This window comes from Mustela nigripes, chromosome 5 (assembly GCF_022355385.1).
Source record: "Mustela nigripes isolate SB6536 chromosome 5, MUSNIG.SB6536, whole genome shotgun sequence".
NCBI classification, from domain to species: domain Eukaryota; kingdom Metazoa; phylum Chordata; class Mammalia; order Carnivora; family Mustelidae; genus Mustela; species Mustela nigripes.
In genome coordinates this window covers 11,617,705-11,639,210 of record NC_081561.1, presented here as the reverse complement: position 1 = coordinate 11,639,210, position 21,506 = coordinate 11,617,705, and the positions used below count along the sequence as shown (strand labels likewise).

Sequence of the window (21,506 nt, the reverse complement as noted above, 5' to 3'; positions counted from 1 at the left end):
ACCCCATTCAATCAGGGAAGATGTCAACTTGCCCCTCAGATAAGCAAGACACCATTTTGTGCATCTCCCTCAGAAAGAGCACAGAGCCCCTTTGTGGCGCTCTTAACCCTGACTCCAGCTTCTTTAATGGGATTACAGCACTGGGCATTTAACATCTTTTTTTTTTTTTTTCTTCATGGGAAGAGGCCAGAATACGTCCACCATTGTGTCTGGCTCTTTGCCCTTGTGCTATTTTATTTGGTTTTTCCCACCTCCGTGCGGCTGAGGTAACTCTCATTACATTCTCCTTTTAAGCTGACTCTTTATTTTGTTTCCATTTTAGCTCGAGTCCATTACACTAAATACTGTACACATTATTATCCCCTAAACGACTTTACTCAATCAGTTTTAGCGAGCAAGGTCAGGGCCCACTGAGTTGGAAGACCAGCCCTTGAATTGGCTCTCAACCAACATAGCCAACTGCCCCCTCCTTCTCAAACCAACATTGCTCCCAGAGGGATGGAGCTTTACATCAGTGAAGAATGTATTAATTAAAGCAAATGAAAATGCCCTCATTTGTTGTAATGAATTCAGCTCTTGCAGGCCATTTTCTACGGGGTCGTCTGTGTGGAAGATGTACTAAAAAGAATTAAGGGGGAAAAAGACATTAAGTTCATGACCGCCTTCAGAGACCTGCTTTTTACCACGCTGGCTTTCCCAATCTCCACAGTAAGTCACAAAGATGTATTAGTAATATCGTACACATGTCCCTTTGGATGAACATCACTCCTCCTGGTCAGCAAGGCTGTTCAGGTGCCCATTATTGTGAACCAGAACAAGGACTTTTGCATGAATGTCTTGTCTGAGGACTGTACTGTGTTGTCCGGTGTCATCAGGAAATAAGGCTCATTACTGACCAGAATTATCACTGCCTTCTTATCTTTGGAAACATTTGATTCAAAATCCTTGTGGATGTCCAATGGGGAAGTTTGAAGGATCTTTCTTAATCAAACTACAACTAAGATAGCCTTGGCTCCACCAGAGTCCTGGGAATGCAGTGCTGGGGAGACAGATGACTCATTTTCCCTTTTATACATCTTGGTTCACTTGCTACAATGAGCATATGTTACTTCTGCAAGTGGAAACCATTAGAAAAAGGGGGGGTGTGTGTGCAGGGATATGAGAACTTCAGCGTTGGCTCGTGGAAAAAACAATTGGGGAGAGAGTGAGACAGTCTGTCCAAAATATCTAGTGTAGGGTGCACAGTGAGTGCCTCATTCATTTTGTTGAATGAATGGACACTGGAAAGAAGCCTGACATATGCCAGCGACAGCGAGCGTATTTGCTGACACTGCCCACGTTTTGATGACATTGCTTCTGTTTTCATTCATTGGTTAGAATGGAAGCAAACTGAGATCAAGCCTGCAGGTTGCCCAGCAGGGCTTATGCTTAGGAATGACTGCCTCCCTCCGCCTGTCCTGGTCTTGCCTCCTATATTATTGAGATTTCAGACTTAAGTGCAAAATGAAACTGCCCAAACACTGACAAGTTCTCAGATAACAGAGCAAGTCCTGGCATTCCAGTTTTACTTTGCAGGAAACCTCCTCCTCCACCCCCATAAATCTAAAGGCCAGGTTTTTAGTAGCGATGGAATTTATTCATTTTTTTAAAGACTTAGAAATGGAGGCTTTGGAATTTAAGAAGATAGGAAGATGGGAAAATTAATGGTTATTTTCACCCCCATCTCTACATTGGCTTTGTACCCCAGAGGACAGACACTTGGCCAAGAGGCACGAGAAGATGGGGATCATTTCAAAGCTCTGAGAAAGGGGGAGATACAACTTTCTAATATTAACTAGCTTGTGAATTATCCTGGGCGCTAGTCACTTCTGTCCTCTCCTATTCTCCCTGCATCCCCTCGCCATGTCTACTAAAAGGCGTGGGGGGCAAGGGAAGGGTAAGACTCAAACCACCCAGGTGGCTGATCTTAGTACTCCCAGTGAAAGCTGAGACAAGAGATGTCATTGGTTAAAATAAAATGACTTAATGGTCTGTGAAACCTGTTCGTCCATATCCTCCCTGACTGCCATGGAGACAATTAATTGATCCCCAGTTCTCTGGAATCCCCAGAGAGTGGACATAAGACTTCAACAGTCAGGAAGTCTATCTTCATTTTACATTTCTATAATGTGTCTATAGGATATCTCTGAAACTGGTGTCTATTTTTATTTTACCATGTTTCCTTGGTTAACTTAGAAAGCTCTGATGGAAAACAAACTTAATGATGCTATTTTTGTCTTGTGTTTTCCAGTTTGTGTTTTTGTCATTCTGGATCCTCTTTCTCTACGATCGAGAGCTTGTTTACCCTAAGGCCTTAGATGGTATCTTTCCAGTGTGGTTGAATCATGCCATGGTGAGTAAAGGGCAACTTCAGTGACTACACAAAGGCATCAGCCTCCGTACTGAGAACTCCAAAGGGCCTCATTTATGTTTCCAGACTTCTCAGTCCCCATCATCCTGTACATTACTTTTCCATCCCATCACTGTTTATTTAAAGAGCACTGGGAGGGGGCGCCTGGGAGGCTCAGTCCGTGAGCATCTGACTCTTGATGTCTGCTCAGGTCATGATCTAAAGGTTGTGAGAGGGAGCCCTGTGTTGGGCTTCATGCTCAGCAAGGCGTCTGCTTGAGATTCCCCCTCTTTCTTTCCCTCTGTCCCTCCCCCTACTCTTGCATGCTGGCTCAGGCTTCTTCTAGATAAATAAAACCTTAAAAAAAAATAAGTAAAGAGCACAGTGAGGATACAAAATAAACAAAACAGCTACTGTAATTGGAGTCACTGTGAGGAGAGGGGAAGCCCAGGCGACATTCTTTGCAAGTTGCCTCTGAAGTCATTAAGAAGATACCCAACCATAAGGATAGGCAATGTCTTGGCAGCTGCAGTCCTGAAAGAGAGGTGACTTCAGTGAATAGCATGTAATGAAATTCTGACCTAGGAAAGAAGTTAAGCCACCTTCAAGAAAAACCCACTCCAACACCCACAGGACATATCTCAGCCCATCAGCCGCTCTCCAGCTAACACTTGATTGGGACCATTGGTCACAAACGCACTTCTTCTTTACCTGTTTTTATGGAGTTGCCCCCATTTGGTTTTTTAATTCATGCATTTATTTTTGAGGGGCTAAATAGTAAATAGAACCTGTTCTGAGAGATTCAGGTCACTGGTATCTGAATGCCAGGAACAGTGGGTTGGACAAGAAGTGTTGGTACATGGTAAGCCCCATCTTGGATGAAAGAGAAGGTCTGAGTCGTTAACACTGCATGTATGCAGGAAACATTCAAAGTCCTAGCTCAAAACCTGCGTAATTGCCAATTTGGAACAGCAACTCCATTAACTCTGCCCCTTCATGTGCCCTTCCCCCAAAAAAGTGTACTTTCACTTTAAATATGTAATCAGTGAGATAGTGATTATTAATTGACAATGATATACAAGTTCTGCTCTAACTCAGAGTTCAGGACCAAAAATTTATATTAAAGAAGTCCCACCTCTCAGGGACCCCTCCCACCACCTCCTTATCTTCCCAAATCCCCATTGACATTAATCTGAGACACACATGTGGGGAATATTCCAGATTTTTAATGGCGCTCTATACTGTGCTATGCTAAGCCTGTTCTTCAAACATGAACTCATTTAATTCACACAACTTTCCTTAGATGACAACCATATCCTGATTTTTTATAAATTAGAAAAAAAATAAAAGGCTCAGAGAGGTTAAGCAATTTTCCTGGGACTACCAAGCTCATAAATGGGACAGCTGGAATTAAATCCAAGACGAACTCATTCTTTGTTGTTTTTTGTTAAAATAAGTATAAAATTTGTGGTTCGATCTGGTTTCATAATTCAACAGGCAATCAAAAAGGATGTCACTCTGCTTGATTAACATAGTAAAGTGGGAATTCTCATTTAAAAGAAAGAAATCCAGAATCCCCATCTGTATGGTAATAAGCCAAAACTTGACTTAAGAAAATGAAGTGATTTGGGACAAATAACTGATGTTACTAGATGTTACTAAATGAAAAGGCAGAGTGTAGGAAGTGTCTTTTATTTATTATTTATTTTTTTTGGGGGGGGGAGCCAAACACATATATTGAACACACTTTATGGCTTTTTCATGGCTTTGTAAGCTCATGTAGGAGTTTTCCTACCACCATTACAAGCTTCCTACCTCTTTGGGGTTCCATGTTCCACATAGACATGAAGTTGGATTTCTTCCAAACAGGTGTAATGGCAATGCCCAGCATTTGCAACCTTGCTAAACAGCTATACGGAATGTTGGTAATTTTGTAAGCAGATAATTGGATAATGTATATCATATCTGTGAACTAATTAGCAAGGCAGATATTATACAACAGGGGTCTTAAGATTATTTGTGCCTTCACAGTCTGGGGGTTTCTGTTGAGCCTGCTCCTTGTCCTATGGTCAATCAAGTAAATCCCTTAGGGAGAAAGGGCCAGAGTCTACGGAGGATGACACTGGTGACAGAGAAGAGAGGAGGAAGCAATCTGCCCTGGGTCAGACACAGACTCTTCTGTTTTCTGTTCATTTAATTGGAGAAACTCTCAACAGAATCTTTATGGAAAAATGTTGGCATCAGCAAAACCAGCATTGGGTATCCTTAATGTGGTCACCTCCAAACTTTTATGCTTCCTTTTATTCTGCTCCAAACACAAGATCTTGAGGACTGCATTTCATCCCTCTTTCCCAGATCATGTCCCTTTCTCTGGACATTTTCTGTCCTTACTGTTGAATCCCCTTGGTCTCCCTGGTCTGTTGCCTCTAAAAACGCTTTCTGCTAATTTCTCATACCAGTGGGAATGAATATGGAAATAGCTATTACTGGGTCCGTTTCTCAACTCTTTCTCCATGCTAACAGTGTCCTTCCATGACAACCCAAAGGAGTGAGTACCTGGAGACCACCGCTGTGGCAGCCAGACTGATGGTAGGCGATCAGGCTGGACACTGCACTAGTTGTCTCCATATGCGGCTGGACCTGCTCTAACCAGAATCCCCCTTTTTTCTCTTCCACAATATCAGGATTATTGCTGTACATAGCCAGTGTTATGCTTTCCTGAAAGATTCTTTCATTCCATAACAGTACTTAGTTTGCTATTCTAGTCTTAGCTTTGAATGTTTTTCCCATTACCATTTGTGATACTGCCCTGGGTTTAATGAACAGCATTTGTCAGATTAAGAAATAACACTTTTCCCTTTGGCACAGTGAGGTTCTGAGATCTTTGTGATTCATCAAGTCTTTGGAATCCTCCCAGCCTGATCCTTCTAGCTCATTGGAGACTCATTATTGAAGTACGGCCATTCAAAGTTGACTGTCATCTCTAATGGACATTTTTCTACCCTTGCTTTTTATTCAAACCAAATAGTAACATCAGTGAGATATTTGCACTCACCATTGACGGGCTACCATTGGCTGGTGCCCTAAGAACGCCCATTAGAACCAGACTGCCTTGTTTAAAGTAGATCCACCTGCCTCTTTCATTGCTAAGCCTTCTCCAGGCTTCATGAAAGAAGGAAAAGAACAGCAAAGTGTTCCTCCAGGTCTTGCCAGGAAAACATTAACTACCCGGTTCTTATCTAAATGACTACTAAAGATAGAACGAGAGCAGGCAGACTTAAATAGCAGGAAGAGGACTCTGTAACTGAGGAAACCATCAGATCTTAACCTGAAGGGAACCAGGGAACTTCTTTTTCTAGAAACCAACCTAAATTGTCCAGGTTGCCACCAGGGAGAGTTGAAATAGATCAGAGAACCCCCTCAGAGCCCCTCAACATTTGAAAATAGTACAGTTTTTGAGAACGTGCATGCAAACACTTTACAAAGTATCATGGGTGGCATAGGTATCTTATCATAGAAAACTCTCAATGCATGGTTACAGAATTTTAGAACTGATAAAACTTTCATTGGTATTAGGGGAGATTTCAAAATACCCTGCTCTTAAGAGATAGACCTTACTCTCGCTCCTTACATTGGAGCAAGTGCCAATGTCAGTCTTGGTTATTTCATGCGTTGTTATTTATTCATTTGAAAAAATAATTAAGTACTGACTGTGTGTGTATCACCATGGTCAATATTGGACAAAGCTTTTGATTTCTAGCACACTTAAATCTGGTTGAGCCTGGTATATACACACAAAAGTGAAATGATAAAATAACAGTTAATACTAATAGAAGACATTATTGCCATGTGAGGTGTTACTCTGCAATTTGTGATTATTGACCAATGAATGACATGAATGGGAGGAGGGCTTCTGTGTCCCCTGTGTCTGGCCTTGCTATGACCATCTATGTGTCATGAATGAACAACCCAGAAGGCCTTTGGGCCCTCTCTGAGGGTGTGCTGGGGAGTTGAAATGTTGAGACAGGGTAACTCTACACCTTCATGGCATGCAAGATGTTGTCTCTCCCTAAATTTTGACCTAATCTCAGATTTTTCGCTCCTACCCCTAAGCCTGATGTATCATAATTGGTTTGCTAAGTAGAGGAAGTGAACTCTAATGAATAAAGAAGGTCATCTGTCAACACGTCAGTACCAAAGAGTCACCTTTTGTCACACAGATTATCACCCCATCCCCAAGCCCTCCTGACTCTTCACCCCACCATCCTTCTAAGCAGAGGAGATCCACAATCTAGATACTACAGGTAGCTCAGTGTTTTTCAACCTTTGGGAATAGATTGTTTTGTGAATCAGGAAATCTATGACTCTGTAGATTGCTTTTATGGGACTCAGGTTAAGATCTCCAGATGTAACTGAGCGTATACTTGAAAAGAGGACTCCCAGATGATTTTGATACTTAGTTCAATTCTAAAAGACAAAATCAAGAACTATTCATTTTTAAAAAGCCATTATGATATATAAAGAACTGTTTTCATCTGTATGGGGAGATAAGAGAAATTTCTAAGAAGTGATTAGAGAAATGATCCACTCTCCTTGGGGCCAACCTTAGCAATTTAGGTTGGTTTCTAAACTTCAGGAAGCTTAAACTATAGATATTTTATATCTAATCTTTTACATATAAATTACTTACTAAAAGTAGAAACTGTGTTAAGCAGCATCTTTGACAGAATGTTTGTGGCAGTAAAAACAAAGGTACAAAAACAAACCCCGCTCCCCCATTACCATTCCCAGAAAGTCCACATCTGAAAAAAAAAAGGGACTTGGTCAAGATTCCCACGGGAGACTCCACCTCCCATCCATCGCTGCCTCCCCAGGACACAAGATACCAGCCAAAGTACGTTCTGCTGATATCAGCCCATGTCACTCATAGGGTGGTAAGTGAGATCCATCAGAGGATACTTGAAGCAGAGCTGAAAGTTAATAGAAACCATGCAGCTCTTGTATAGTGAGAATTGGAAATGCACTCTCTTCAAAAAATAACTTTGTAACCGTATCTTCATTGATGCCATTTTTATCAAACATAATCTACTATAGGGAGCCTGCATTATATATTTTTATATAATATATAACCAGCTAATACATATAATAATAAGAAAGACATTTAACTTTAACATGAGGCAGTGATAATAAGCATTTATAGAGTGCCTTCTGTATACAAGGCCCTCTTCTAAGCACTGAGTATGCAAAAACAAACCAACCACAGAAATCTGTCCTTGTGGAGAACATATACATCCTAGTGGGGAAGACAAGGAAATGAATAAAGAATAAATGATGTCAAGTACTTTAGTGAAAATACTAAAACTAAAAATAAAGCAGGGTGAGGGAACAGAGCACAGCGTGTGTGTGTGTGTGTGTGTGTGTGTGTGTAGAACTAGTGGGTCTATAGGATATAGGGTAATCAGAGTGGTCAGGGGATGTCTCTACAGTAAGCTGATGTTTTCAGAGAAACTTGGATAAAGTGAGGAAGGAAGCTACTGAAATTTTGTTCTGCTTAGACATGTTTGAGATGCCTATTAGACAACAAAGCTGAGGTACAGAAAAAGCAAGTTGTGTATAGAGCACAAGGGAGATTTCCAGACTGGTGCCATACACTTGGTTGTTTTCATCATAATGATTCTTTTCCAAGTTAAATAAGATCACCTAAAGAGTAAATATGGTTGGAGAAGATACCCCAGGATGAAGCCTTAGAACCTTCCATTTTCCATGCCTGGAAGGGAAAGCAAGAACATTTGACAAAGGAGATTAAGAAGGAGGTACCCATGAGTTAGGAGGAAACCCAGTGGCCTTTGGCCTCCCAGAAGTCAAGTATGCAAAATTTTCAAGAAAGGAAGTATTGCATGTCAAAAGCTTCAGAGAGGTCAAGTACGATGACATTGTAAGATGACTTGAGTTAGAATTTTCCACTGGTTTCAGCAATATCAAACTCTCTGGTGACTTGCACAAGAGCAATTTGATGGGGTGGTGGTAAGGGGAGGTAGAGCGATTGTCATGCTGTATGCATTAGTTTCCTGTTGCTGCTTAACAAAGTAACACACACCTAATGTCTTAAAACAACACAGATCTATTACTGTGTAGTTCTGGAGGTCAGAACGTCAGAATGGGTCTTCTAGGATAAGGTCAAGACGTCAGTAGAACTGCATTCCTTCTGGAAATTCCAGTGTCCTTACATTTTCCACTACAGTCTGTCTACATTCCTTGATTCACTCCTGTACCTTGTTCTTCAAATCTATTTTATCATTACATTCTGAAATCTTCTCTGGCAATTTTCTACTTTAGACAAGGTCCACATCAGGAAGAAAATATGACCACCAACAATGAGCAGAAAATAGTATTGAGAAAGAACTTGTCCCGTGACTCTAGGGAGGGTAGAGACATACCAGAGAAGTCCATGAATGGCTGGTTTCGTGGTATAATACAGAAAAGATCTCTTCCAAAGCCTTGTTCCCAAGGTCCTGAGCAAGAATGAAAAGGCAGTGATTGGCTACATGAGGATATTTCCTTGGATATTTTCTTCAGGTTTAATCACTATGATTGTCCTCTTGTTTGAAACTATTTGTAGCTATGCCTTTATTCATTCTAGTTACTTCCTAATCTTGGAGGGGATGGCTGTTCCAAGGCCTTCACCTGGGAAACACTGAGAAGTTGAATGAATGCTTCAGGCTCTGAGGTGAAATCCGAAGCTAAACCAGGATTAGGGAGGAGAGTTAACTGAGGAAGGACAATGAAGCCATCTTGCCCCTCAGGAAGTCTTAGGGTAAACAGGAGATTGTGATAATGAACTGCCAAAGGATTACCAGTAGGCTCACAGGTTTATGTAACTAGAACCAGTGAACACCGGACCTGCTTGCTTCATCTCTGGAGAGCAGGAAACACAATGGCCAAAATTTATCTTTTTTTATTTTTTAAAATCCCGTTTCAGAGAACCTCTAATGTGTGCTGAAGAGTGGCTTGCTTTCACAATTCCATTACCCTGTGGTTTTCTAACAACAGGCTGCTTTCTAAATAAAAAATACCCCTTAGAAAATACATCCCAATTTCAAAATTAAGGACAAAGGACAGAGAGAGAAGAATTTTTTTTAATTTATTTGACAGAGAGAGAAGAAGAGAGGGAACACAAGCAGGGGGAGTGGGAGTGGGAGAGGGAGAAGCAGGCTTCCGGCTGAGCAGGGAGCCAAATGTGGGGCTGGATCCCAGGACCCTGGGATCCTGACCTGAACCAAAGCAGACGATTAACAACTGAGCCACCCAGGCACCGCCCCCATAAAGGTTTTTTGGTTTTGTTTTTTTTTTTTTAATGATCAAAACAGTCTACATATTTTCTAAGAAGTTATTAGGCATTTGGATAATTAAAATCCTTCTGTGTCCTTGAGGGTGTGCTGGTGGGTCTCCCTTCCTCTGTGGCGTAATTCATCTTTACTTCTCTGGCAACCAAGGAGAAGAATGACTTTATGTCGGAGAGTAAGCAGATGGAGAAACTCATAACAGAAGATCCTAAACCCTTCCGAATAACCAAGAGAAAGAAAGAAAAAAAAAAAGCTAAGTGGGTGGGTCAGAGCTAACGTCCCATGATCTCAGATCAGAAGTGAAAATGTCCAAGAGCAGCCCAGGAAGGAGAGCCTTCTCTGTCAGATTCCAAGGAACTTCCCTGCTTGATGAGAGAGTCAGCACAGAAAAGCCACACCATGCTTCTGGCTATTTCAGAAGCCTACTGCCAGCCGCCCCAAGACAGCTGTGGAGCCCGGTCCTTCCCTGGGGCAGGGAGCTGCCCAAGGGGCTTTCTCCTAGCTCCCACCCTTTTTCCTGGTCTCAACATCTTCCCTGTTGCAGAGCAGTCCCTCCTGCCTAACTGGAAATTCAAGTTTGTCTAAGTCCACCTCTTTCTCACCTCCACGTCCTTGTCTTACTGGGCAGGGGAATATTCCTGCAGGGCATCATCTCGTCTCCTGGACAGCAGTGATTCCACTCACCCGCAAGCCATGGATTTCTAACTCTCAAACACCTTGAGTTTTGCATGGCCGGCCCTGCCCTTTACCCCACCTCCCACAATCCCATGAGAACATCCGTGTCTACAGGGGATTCCTTTGGCAATTGATTTCTAAATTTTGCCAACTCCACCCCCCTACTGGTAGCCTTACGTACTTACCAGCTCTATTGTTTCTCACCTTCATGTGCTCATGAGATCCCTCCATCTTCTCTAACCTTTCTCCCAAGAGCAAAATTAGGAGGAGTGAGCCCACGGGGACAAGAACGAGCTCCGCTCCGCACACTGAGCTGCATGGCATTAGGTGGCTGGTCACCTTGGGAGTGGGAGTGAGAGCTTTGCTCAAAGTGGGGATCCTGCTTTTATGCTCAGTGTTTTTACAGGAGCGTAGAGTGTATCCTTGAAGCCTTTTTTTCTTTGTCTTTTAGATTAAATCCTTGTTGCCCTATTCTCTGTGCTTTTGAGGGAGAGATGAATGAGGGAGTCTTGGGTGTCGTGTTCATGTGTGTTGTGTGTATGGGGGCTGGCGATGTAGGATCCAGACAGAACCCCCGCCTTCACGGAGTGTATAGTCTAGTGAAGGGATGGATATTAATCTCCCAAGTTAATGTATGAGGACAAACTTTTAAATATTCTAGGAGAAAGACCGGCAGGAGTGCCTAATATGGATTTGTGGGTCAGGAAGATAAGATTAGGTTTCTGAAGATAAGTAGCTGCTCACAGGTAGGAAACAGGGCAAAAAGAAGTTCACGCAGATGTCAGCACCCGTGTGAAGCCCCCAGGGGTGGGAAGGAACTCAGTGTGCTGGAGGAAGGAAGAGCAGGGGAGGTGTGCCAACTAGGAGGGCAGCTGGCGGGGTTGTGGGAGCAGCCCAGGAAGGCCAGGCTGAGGATTGTGCATCCTGGTTTTCCCACCATGGGAAGACTTTGCAGAGTTGTTCCTGCGGTGTGACATGACCTGCTCTGTGTCAGGAGAGGCCCACTCTGGCTGCCATCTATAGAACATTGTGCAAGTGGAGAGACCAACAAGGAGGCCATTGCAGGCATCCCGGTGGGAGTCCTGGTGCTTGGGCCAGGGATGTAGGTGTGGAGATGGACAGAAATGGAGAGACTGCAGGAGTATTTTGAAGGCAGAATTTATAAACTTGCTGTTGGATTAAAGGGGGGCAAAGGAAAAAAATCCAAGATCATGCCCATGATATTTAAACATGAGAAACTGGACGAATTTGCATAGATGGGGAAGACTTGTAGAGAAGGGGAGAGGAGAAGGAGCCCAGGGGCAGGGAGAGAGAATCTCAAGCAGATTCCCCATTGAGCACAGAGCCTGATTGGGCGCTCGATCCCACAACCCTGAGATCATGACCTGAACTGAAATAAAGACTCAGATGTTTCACCAACTGAGTCACCCACGTGCCCTTGGCTAGAGCTTATTTTTAGGGAGACAACTTGGTGTGGTTGTGATACGTGCCATGTGCCCACCACTGTGTGAGATACATGGTTAAGACATTAGCAAATGGAGGCTTGCTTTCCCTTTTCTGTGGCTGTGGCCTTTTTGTATTCTGTTTAGCAACCAGAAGACCTAATGGCCCTTCTAAACTTGAATGGTGGGTCTACCTGTAATTGGACGCATGTACCCACATACGGGTAGACTTGGGGTCTGCCATCAAGCAACAATGGTGGTTGCATTTTCAGTCCTGACTTGGAAACTCTAAAATTACCAGATGTGCCACATGGATCATTTATTACTCAATTTCCCTACACTGTGGTGTCCCAATGCTGATCCTCCCCGTGGGAGACAATCCAAGTCCCCAAAAGGTCTCTGGTCCTGCAAATATGAGCCATCGCCTATCTTCACGGGCCCTTCTTCTGTGAGTACATCAGGATTAAAAAGAAAGCATTTGGGGTGCCTGGGTGGCTCAGTGGGTTAAGCCTCTACCTTTGGCTCAGGTCATGATCCCAGGATCCTGGGATTGAGCCCCGCATCGGGCTCCCTGTTCCACGGGGAGCCTGCTTCCCCTTCTCTCTCTCTGCCTGACTCTTTGCCTACTTGTGATCTCTGTCTGTCAAATAAATAAATAAAATCTTAAAAAAAAAGAAAAAAGCATTCTTGAAGGACAGCATTTTTTAAAAAATCACTTTGGGTCATTATTGTGATTGCTGTAATTTCTTTCTAAATAAAAACCAAGGGGCAGATGAGAAACGTGATGCCAGGCCTGTGTAGTTGGATGGGTTGGGGTTGATGGCAGTCTGAGGTTGAGTTCACAGTTACATGGATATTCTGCATTTTCCTTTGGTTTTCTGGATCCGGCCCTGAATGGTACACTGATGTGGTGCCATTGGGCCAATAAAGTTAAAACCCAATTCAAGGTAACAAATGTGGGTGCTGGAGGGGCTGAGTGGGTAAGGAAACTGAGGGAAGCCAGCAGCAGACAAAAGAAACCTCACTGAGATTCTAGACTTCACTACATTTCTCTGTAATTTTCTCGTCTTTGAAAACAGAGCAGTTCTTTAAGCACAGCAGTTCTTTAAGCACAGCAACAGTGAGAAGGGAGAAAAATCCCCCTCAGTGCTGCGGAAACAGTAGGGAGTCATCTCATATGGTCTAAGGGGTACCTGTCATTAGGGAGGGAAAAAAAAAAGAACAAACGCAAGTTGGAAATCTGCATTTTACAAAACGTGAAACCTCCATATTTAAAAATAACAGCTCACAGTTTTGGGGACACTGCTAAGGGGGACAGTATAGGTGCCTACCGGGTACAGTTTTGTGGGCTGGGTGCCTTTTACAGCCTCTGACTTGTGGGGTCAGCTCTGAGATTAGTTGAATGTACTTTCCTTTTAATCAGATTGTGTTTCTTATCATGAATGCCTTTCTCACTGATCATGATGGAGAAGATCAAAAACATAGCAGCTTCTTCTGCTGATTTCGACCCACGTAAGACAGCCTTGATTAAGTCTGGAAGTGAGGGCTGGGCTGTGAGACGCATACTTGTGTGGGAAGCTGGAGTTGGCATAATCTGGGTGGAACTTGGACTTCCTAAAGCTTTCATTCATGCTTCTGTGAAATTTTTTTTGCATATTCCCATCATCAAAGTATATCTTTTTGCCAATTATCTCAAGGGTTTCTGAACCCTATGGACACTCTACTTTTTGTACATTTTCTTTCAACAGACGTTTTTTGCACGTTTGGACCTGCCTTTCTTGTGGTGAACTTACTTGCCATCCTTGAACAGCTAAAATAATTGAAAATGTCCTCGATGTCATTAAAGAGACCCCCCCACACACACTTAACACAAAAATCTGCAGTCATGTCGGCTCATACCCTCCCTGTTTCAGCACTCAGAGAATCAGCTGCCTAATTATGAATGTTTAAAAGCAGAATGAAAACTTGATGTTAGTAAGTGGCAAGAGGGGATGGCCATTACTTGAAAATGCTGCTTTTTGCTATTGCCTGAGATATCTGATTCAAACAGACAATAATACAATGATCGTTCCCTTTTTCACTATTTCATGACTGACAATAAATATTCTCTTATTCATTTTTATTCAATATGCATTTACAGCAATGATTGGCAGAGACACTAAAATACTTAACCTACCTATCAAATAGTATTTAATAAAAGTCTTTTGTCTCCCATCAGCCCAAGAAGGTTAGTATAAAGCTTATATGTGGGAACATTTTAATTAATATGCATACTTTTACTGACATATTTTAAAATACTTTGCTAACCTAATAATGTCAGAGGTAGTAGCATTAAAATATCATTATGATCACAGAAATTGTAAGCCTGACACAAAAAGTGCTTAAGAAATATTTGTCGAACGCTATTTGACAACTGGAATATGAGTTGCATATCCAGGGAGAGTATTTGTGGGGTTTTTCTTGAGGTGGTGACTTCTGGAGCATGGCACAGATAATCTGAGACATCTCCAAGTGTAGGTCATCAGGAAATGATCATCTGGTGAAGCATTTTCGGTCTTCACACGTGTTAAGTTGCTTCTTAGGCTGAAAAGTTGAAAGGGATAAATTATTAGAGAAAAGGGCACTGGAGGTTGATCCTCAAAGATCAGATTAGGGTGAATGGAAGCAAAATTTCTTCGCTCTGTATCGTTTCAAAAAAGGATTGATCTCTGATGTTTCCTACAAGTTAATTTTTGATTTCATGAAAAGAATTGCCTTCAAGTCCCAGAAAATCCCAGTTTTGGCTCCTTTTCTGCCATTGTCTTACTGCATGATTTGGGGAAAGTGGATAAACCTCTCTGGGTAATGGGTTCCTTAAAATAAGTGTGTTTAGAGGGTGAGCTTCTGACTCTTGGTTTCAGCTCAGGTCATGATCTGAGAGTCCTGAGATTGAGCCCCGTGTCCAGCTCTGCGCTCAGAAGGGAGTCTGCTTGACATTCTTTCTCCCTCCCAGTCTGTCCCTCCCCCTGGGTTCTCTCTCTCTCCCTCTCTCAAATAAATACATAAATCTTTCTTTAAAAAAGGTATTCTGTTCTTTTTTAAAAAAGATTTTATTTATTTGACAGAGAGAGAGAGAGAGCACAAGCAGGGGGAACAGCAGAGAGAGAGAGGGAGAAACAGGTCTCCACTGAGCCGGGAGCCTGATGCAGGGCTCCATCCCAGGACCCTGGGATGAGGACCTGAGCAGAAGGCAGATGCTTAACTGACTGAGCCACCCAGGTTCCCCATGACTGTTCTGTTCTAACTCTGTCTCATCCCTTTCTCTGATTCTCCTTAAAGAAAAAAAAAATTTTTCCTGTTCTTCTCAATGGTATTACTAGGAACAAAGAAAATAATATATGTAGAGCATGGAGATTTCAGTGATCCATAAGGACCTATGCCCAGTCGTCGTCTACTTAGAATCCCCTTTACTCCTTCTCCATCCTCCATGGAGTAGCAAGGGATAAAGCCCCAAACCACACACAGCTCATAGAATCCCTTTCTCCATATGGTTCCCAGTGAGAGTCATCAATAAAAGGCACTCTTGTGAGTGGTGCAAGAGAAGAAACGATTGTTCTGTAGTGGTGACTAAAAAGAGCTATGTGGAGAACAGACACAAGGTCAGCCGTGGCTACCTGGACAAGCACCTAGGAATCACACACTTTACACTACAAGCAGACGCCTTCAATGGTGGCAACTCTCAGAGATTTATGATCTCACAGAAGATCTCAGAGAAGTTTCCCACTCTTACTACCTACTCTTCCCAGCAGCTGCCTATGCCTCTAAAACCTTCCTTCTTACAGTCCCTCAGTGGGCTTCTGTGTTCCTGCTGACATCCTGACTGATACACATTCATAAAATCCCTGTTTCCTTCCGAATCATGTCCACACCCTTCGTGGGAGCGAGTTATTCTTCCAAAGGAAACAAGGTCTTGAATGACTTCTGTTTCTGGCAGTAATATGCAACAGGAGTCCCCCCCCCCCCCCCCCAAAAAAAAAAAAAACCACACACACAAACATTACAAGACACCCGTAATGTTGACTAAAACATTTTTGAAAAGATGTTTAAATGTCTGACTTATTGACAAGAAAGTAATGGAAAGTCCCCAAAGCTAAAATAAAACCAAAGGGGAGCTAACAAAGAGAGGGAGGTGCCATATTTGAAGGCGGGAGGCCTTGTTGGAAGAGAGAATCACTGATTATTTCCTAGAATATTGGAAAAATAATCCTCAAATTCAAGAAGTAGCAAAAATCGCCATGCAGGACGAAGGGCAGACATCTAGCCACGTGTGTGACCCTGCTGACACCTTACACGTGAAGAAGATGCTAGAAGCAGCCAGATTAACGAGCTGGGTTTCCCAAATAGCAACTACTGTTAGACTGAGAGCTGGTTTCTCATTAGTGACAAAGAAGCTGGGAGACAGTGAAGTAACAGCTTCAAGGCTTCACACACACACACTCACACACACACACACACACACACACACACACACACACACACACACAAACCCTGCCAGCCTATTTACTCCCTGAAAGTATCTTCTGAAACAGAGGCAAGATGAAGACATTGTCAGAGGCATGGAAACAGATTTTATCACCGACAGACCCTCAGTAATGGGAAAGGCTAAAGGGGAAGCTTCAGGAGGAAGGAAAAGGATCTCAGAGGGAAGGACGGAGATACCAAAAGCAAATGGCAAGCAATTTGCTCAACTTATGGTGATTTAAAAAAAGAATGAGTTAAAATGCTGGATGAAAATAGAATGTAAATTGGGAGGGCGACAATTGGAATGAAGGCATTCTGAGGCTGTCTTGGACTGTGGATGGGGGGGACGTAAGGGGGAGGGGCTAGAGATAATGACTTCTATCATACCGTACCCCCTTAAATGAGCATGTTATAACGTCTAAAATAGCCACACGGAAATGGAGTGTATGACTTCTGCATCTGTAGGAGCAGAAAAGCTGAAGAGGAAAAATAAAACTATACTGATGAGAATTTGAATTCATGGTCAGGGGCTTTTCTGAAGCACAAAGAAAAGCCTGAGAACAGGACTCCACATGGGATGGGTTCAAACCCATGAATGTAGGCGTGCTTTATGGCAGACAGACCTTTGTGTATGAATAAGATTCCTCTTCCCCTTCGAGCATTTCTACTGCTCCCCAAGGCACAAATCTCTAAATTGTGCAATTAATCCCTAATCAAACTATTCCGGTTGATAATATAGTCAGACATGGGGAAAGGAGTGGCAACATGGGAGGGTCAGGGTACATTTGAGGGGAAAATGCAAAGTGTTGAAAGTGGTCTTTTAAAGGGGATAGGCATACACAAAGAAAAGAAATGATTCAGCAATCCGTTTTTGTTCATCCCTTTATCAGGGACAAGAGCCCTGTTCCCCAAGACGTATTCCATGGGCTGCTCTTTAATAATTCTAAATTGTGATTATAGATGAATTTGGTGGAGTGTTCTCCTTTCTAATCCTGGCAGGTGTCCCTGGAGGGGCGGCCCTTAGACATTTCTGGCAATTAAGGAAAGGCTCTTGATCATAAAGTGATCTCTCGAGGTGACCAGATTGCCTGCCTTCTACGCTGGGCAATGTGACAATTAAGCTCAAGTGTGTGTTTCTTTATATTCTGGCACACACTGCTTCATTTGTATATAACTAATGCTCAGGGTCAGGTTTTTATGTTCTCAGGATTGCTTGATTTGCTTTCTAATTAACATCAACATGGGAGTTCTGGACAGACCTATAGAACCACCTGGGCTACCTCACCAGGGGAAGGGTGAAATGCAAGTTCTGTTTGTAAACTAGGATATGCCCCACTGAGAGATTCAACCAGAAACCAAACTCCCGGCGCTCCTCTGAGTTTCCAGTAGCTGCAAATGCCCCAAGACACAGACTTTGCCAACGTAGATGCTGCTTCTTCCCCACCACACCCCACCATTTCCTAATCCATTCTATTCTTGTCACAGTGGTCCATCTTGTCCCCTTAGATTAGGGCCTTGCTGAAGCAAGAGGGCAGCCTGCTGCTTGGCTCTTTCTCTGAGATTTATTCTCTGGCTTCACGTCTTCCAAACCAACCACTCTAGGAGAGGATGAAAGGAAGGACATCCCTTCTCTCTACCACCCAAGGCAAAGACAAATCTTAAGTTATAACTTTAGTTTCCAGAGCCCTGCTCTGATTCTTACCAGGATTTGGGGGGGGGGGTGATGGTGGGGTTGGCTAATTAGGAATTTCCTTCTGGGCAGACCAGGCACACAAGAAAGCAGGGAAGCCTCTCTGAATGGAGCAGACCCATACTAAGGATCATCTCTGCTTACTCCACTCGTTCCTTTTATTCTGTTCACCAGCTATCTCCACATGGCCAGCCAAACCCCAGACTCCTGCTTTTGTCCCCCACTTACACACTTCTCAGCAGCATTTGGTATAGTCGACTCTTCCTTCTTGAAACTCTGCTTCTTTGGCTTAAGTGATACCACACTAACTAGCTTTCTTCCTACTTCGGTCTCTGCTGTGTCCTTTAGCTGCCCTCGAAATAATGGTGTTCTTCCAGTCTTGTCCCGGGCCACCCTCTCTATCAGGACTCTCTCCCTAGGAACACATTCATCTCCATCCAGTTGTCCAGTCTGCAGCTCAGCCCTCCTCTGAGTTCCTGACTTCCGTCTCTAACTGCCTACCTTATGCGGCTGTTACAGATGAATCTACATACGTGTCCCAGACACTTCTGAGTCAACAGGTCCTGAACTGGACATGTTATTCTCACTGCCAAATCTGGCTAGGGCTCCTCTCTCTTAGAAAATGGAGCCGCCATTTTCCCCAATGCTCAAGACAGAAACCAGCCTTGACCTCACTACCTCCCTCCATCGCATCATCCTCATATCCAATCCATTAGCTAGTCATGTCCATTCTACCTACAGAATATTTAGCAAATCTGCTCACTTGCTAGCTCCATTGTCAACATCCTGGTATCCACAGGCTCTTCTCATCTAAAGCACTCACCACCTCCAAACTGGTCTTCCTGCTTCCACGCTCAGCCTTCTCCATATAGCAGCAAAATAGACTGAAACTGAGTGTTCCCTCTTAATATTCTTCAGTGATCTTCTGTTACACTTGGAACATACCCAAACTCCTTCCTGTGGCCTACCAAGTCTGATGAACGCGGCCTCTTCTCTGAGCCTGCCACCCTTCTAGAGCTCTTTCCAACACCATGACCTTTACCCATGCTCTGTTCCCTTTACCAGAAATGTTCTCCTTCCATTCCTTCCTGGATCACTCTTATCATTTAGATAAGACCTCTTCAGAATGGCCTTCCCTGTCTGCCCTACTTAAAGTATGCCCCCCACTTTTCTTCTGGTGCAGATTCCTGTTTGTTTCCTTCATAACATATAACATGTTTGGTATCCGTGTGTTTTACTTGTTTATGGAAAATCTTGCTGACTAGACTATAAGACCTCAAAGAGGAGGGACCACAAATGTTTACCTTTTTTTTGGTTTTGTTTTGTTTTGGAGACAAGGGGAAGGGCATAGGAAGAAAGAGAGAATCTCACGACCCTGAGATCATGACCTGAGCTGAAATCCAAAGTCAGATGCTTAACCACCTGAGCCACCCAGGCACCCACGTTTACCACTTAATCCTAGCACCTCTCACAGCACGTAGCATGAGGTAGGCCCTTCATAAAGATTGTTGCATAGAAGAATGAATGAACTCTCTACCTCTTACTCTGGTAGCTTTTCTGTGCCCTTGGCTTGCCCCAGAGTTCCTCCTCAGGGGCCGAGCGGGGTGTGTTGACGTGGAGGAGGTGTTGGAGGCAAAGAGGAAGCTTTGGGAGGTCTTCCTTTAGAGTCTGTGGCTGACACTAAGTGCTTTGAGACTGTAAGGTGTTCTTTTCTCTGGAAAGTTCTAAATGAGAAAAATTCTAGAGGGATTATGGATGCCTTGAAGTATCTGTGCAGATTTTGATTGTTCTGACACATGATATACTATTGACTGACTTATGTTCAAAGAGATACACAGAGTCATGGCAATTATATATCTTTTATTAAAGGAAAGATACTGTTTTTTTCTGATCGGGACTGAGGCTCAGAGGGGGATGGTTTTAGGCAGAAACGTGTTCAGGCTTTTCAGGCTGACACCTTCCTCTGTTACCAGCATCGACAGACGTTCATTAGGTAATGGAGTTTTCATGTAGCCAAAGGGAACTCAAGAAGCCATTGCATCAGGGAAGAAGATTGGGAGAGGCTGAAACTAAGAAGAATGAAGACATGACCACGTTGGAGGTAACCAGATGAAAGAAAGGTGGTCGAAGGAAAAACAGGGAGAATCCATCGAAAGAACAGCCTGTTCCCATCTCTTTGAACATGTGTGAAAGGCCAATTTCCCAGCCTCTTTAGTGCTGGGCTTGCCTGGTTGGTGATAGAGCCAACCACAGGTTTCTAATGACGAGCAAAGAGGCTACTAATAGGGTACATTACTATATGTATGTGAAAAGTGAACCCACAAATGTAGAATTCAATAGAAATAGGACAAGTTCTTTGGTGACCGCTGTGGAACCTAGCGTTTGAACACCTCAAGCATAATCAAGAGTCGTCTTGTGTTTTAATTTAATTTAAATTTAATTTAAAATTTTTAATTTTTAATTTTAATTAATATTTTAAAAAAGAAACAAGAAAAGCTTCATAAAGCAAGGGAGAGTTTCGCATTTCACTTCCCTCCATTGGAACAGATTTTACCAGTGAAAATTCAGATTGAAAGGCTAAACAGAACAAAACAAAAACCTTTGTGGGTTTTTTTGTTTTTTTTTTTTTTCTGAGTGTGGAAACCAAAAAGTGCTGAATTTATTACACAGGGTTATCCCGGAGACTTTTCCTTCTATGAACTAGTTAGGAATAAAAGCTTGTGTGTTTTGGGCGTCTCTCTCAAAACACATCTAGGAACTCATAAAAGCCGCATTTTACTATGCAGTGGTGAGAAGGAATTTTCTGACCTTTTGAGAAATTTTGTTTTGTTTTTCCTAAGAAAACCGCGATAAGGAAGTGGAGCAAATTTCTTGGCAGTGGGAGGATTGTCTCAATGCCCCAGGCTTGCATTCCCAGGGGTGTAGGGGCTCGGAGCAGGACTTCGGTCATTAAATTGTCCTCCGTGCGGTTCCCAAACTTTGCACTCTGAAACTCGTTATACTTTCTACCCACCCTTGGGGTTTCTGGAACAGATGGAAGTGGCAGTAGCAGAGACATCCCATGCTAGCCCTTCCCCGTGCCCAGGGGCTCCAAGGTCCAAGTCCAAGATTACCATGAATAAAAGGTTTAAACCCACAGGTACAAGGAACTGGACAAGGAACATGGGAGTCAACCTAGAAGGAAGAACAAGCGAGTGGGAACACAAGAAACCAGCTCCTGGGTGTTTGTTGCAGCCTTCTTGTCTCTGAAACTGCAGTGTGGGATAGAGAGACAGGCGGGGTGGGCTCCTGCCTTAATGTGTCTCAACATGTGACACATTAAACTGTATTTATCAAAAATTTCTCTTTCCTTTTTTTTACTTTAACTCCAGACTTTCTTTTCTTTTTTAAGATCATATTTGTTTATTTGAGAGAGAGAGAGAGAGAGAGCATAAGTGGTGGGAGCAGCAGAGGGAGAGGGAGAAGCA

The 21,506-nt window shown here is 43.1% G+C and overlaps 1 protein-coding gene across 2 annotated transcripts in view; it reads left to right on the top strand.

Annotated features, from left to right (window-relative positions):
• ADTRP (androgen dependent TFPI regulating protein) overlaps nt 1-21,506 on the top strand; it is a 60,660-nt gene that overhangs the window by 9,293 nt on the left and 29,861 nt on the right. The window contains exons 2-3 of one of the 2 annotated variants that reach the window (XM_059401622.1): nt 574-708; nt 2,291-2,392. In XM_059401622.1, the coding sequence (XP_059257605.1) occupies nt 574-708; nt 2,291-2,392 (237 nt within the window). The remainder of the gene's footprint in view (nt 1-573; nt 709-2,290; nt 2,393-21,506) is intronic. The other variant, XM_059401623.1, reaches the window with a different exon arrangement.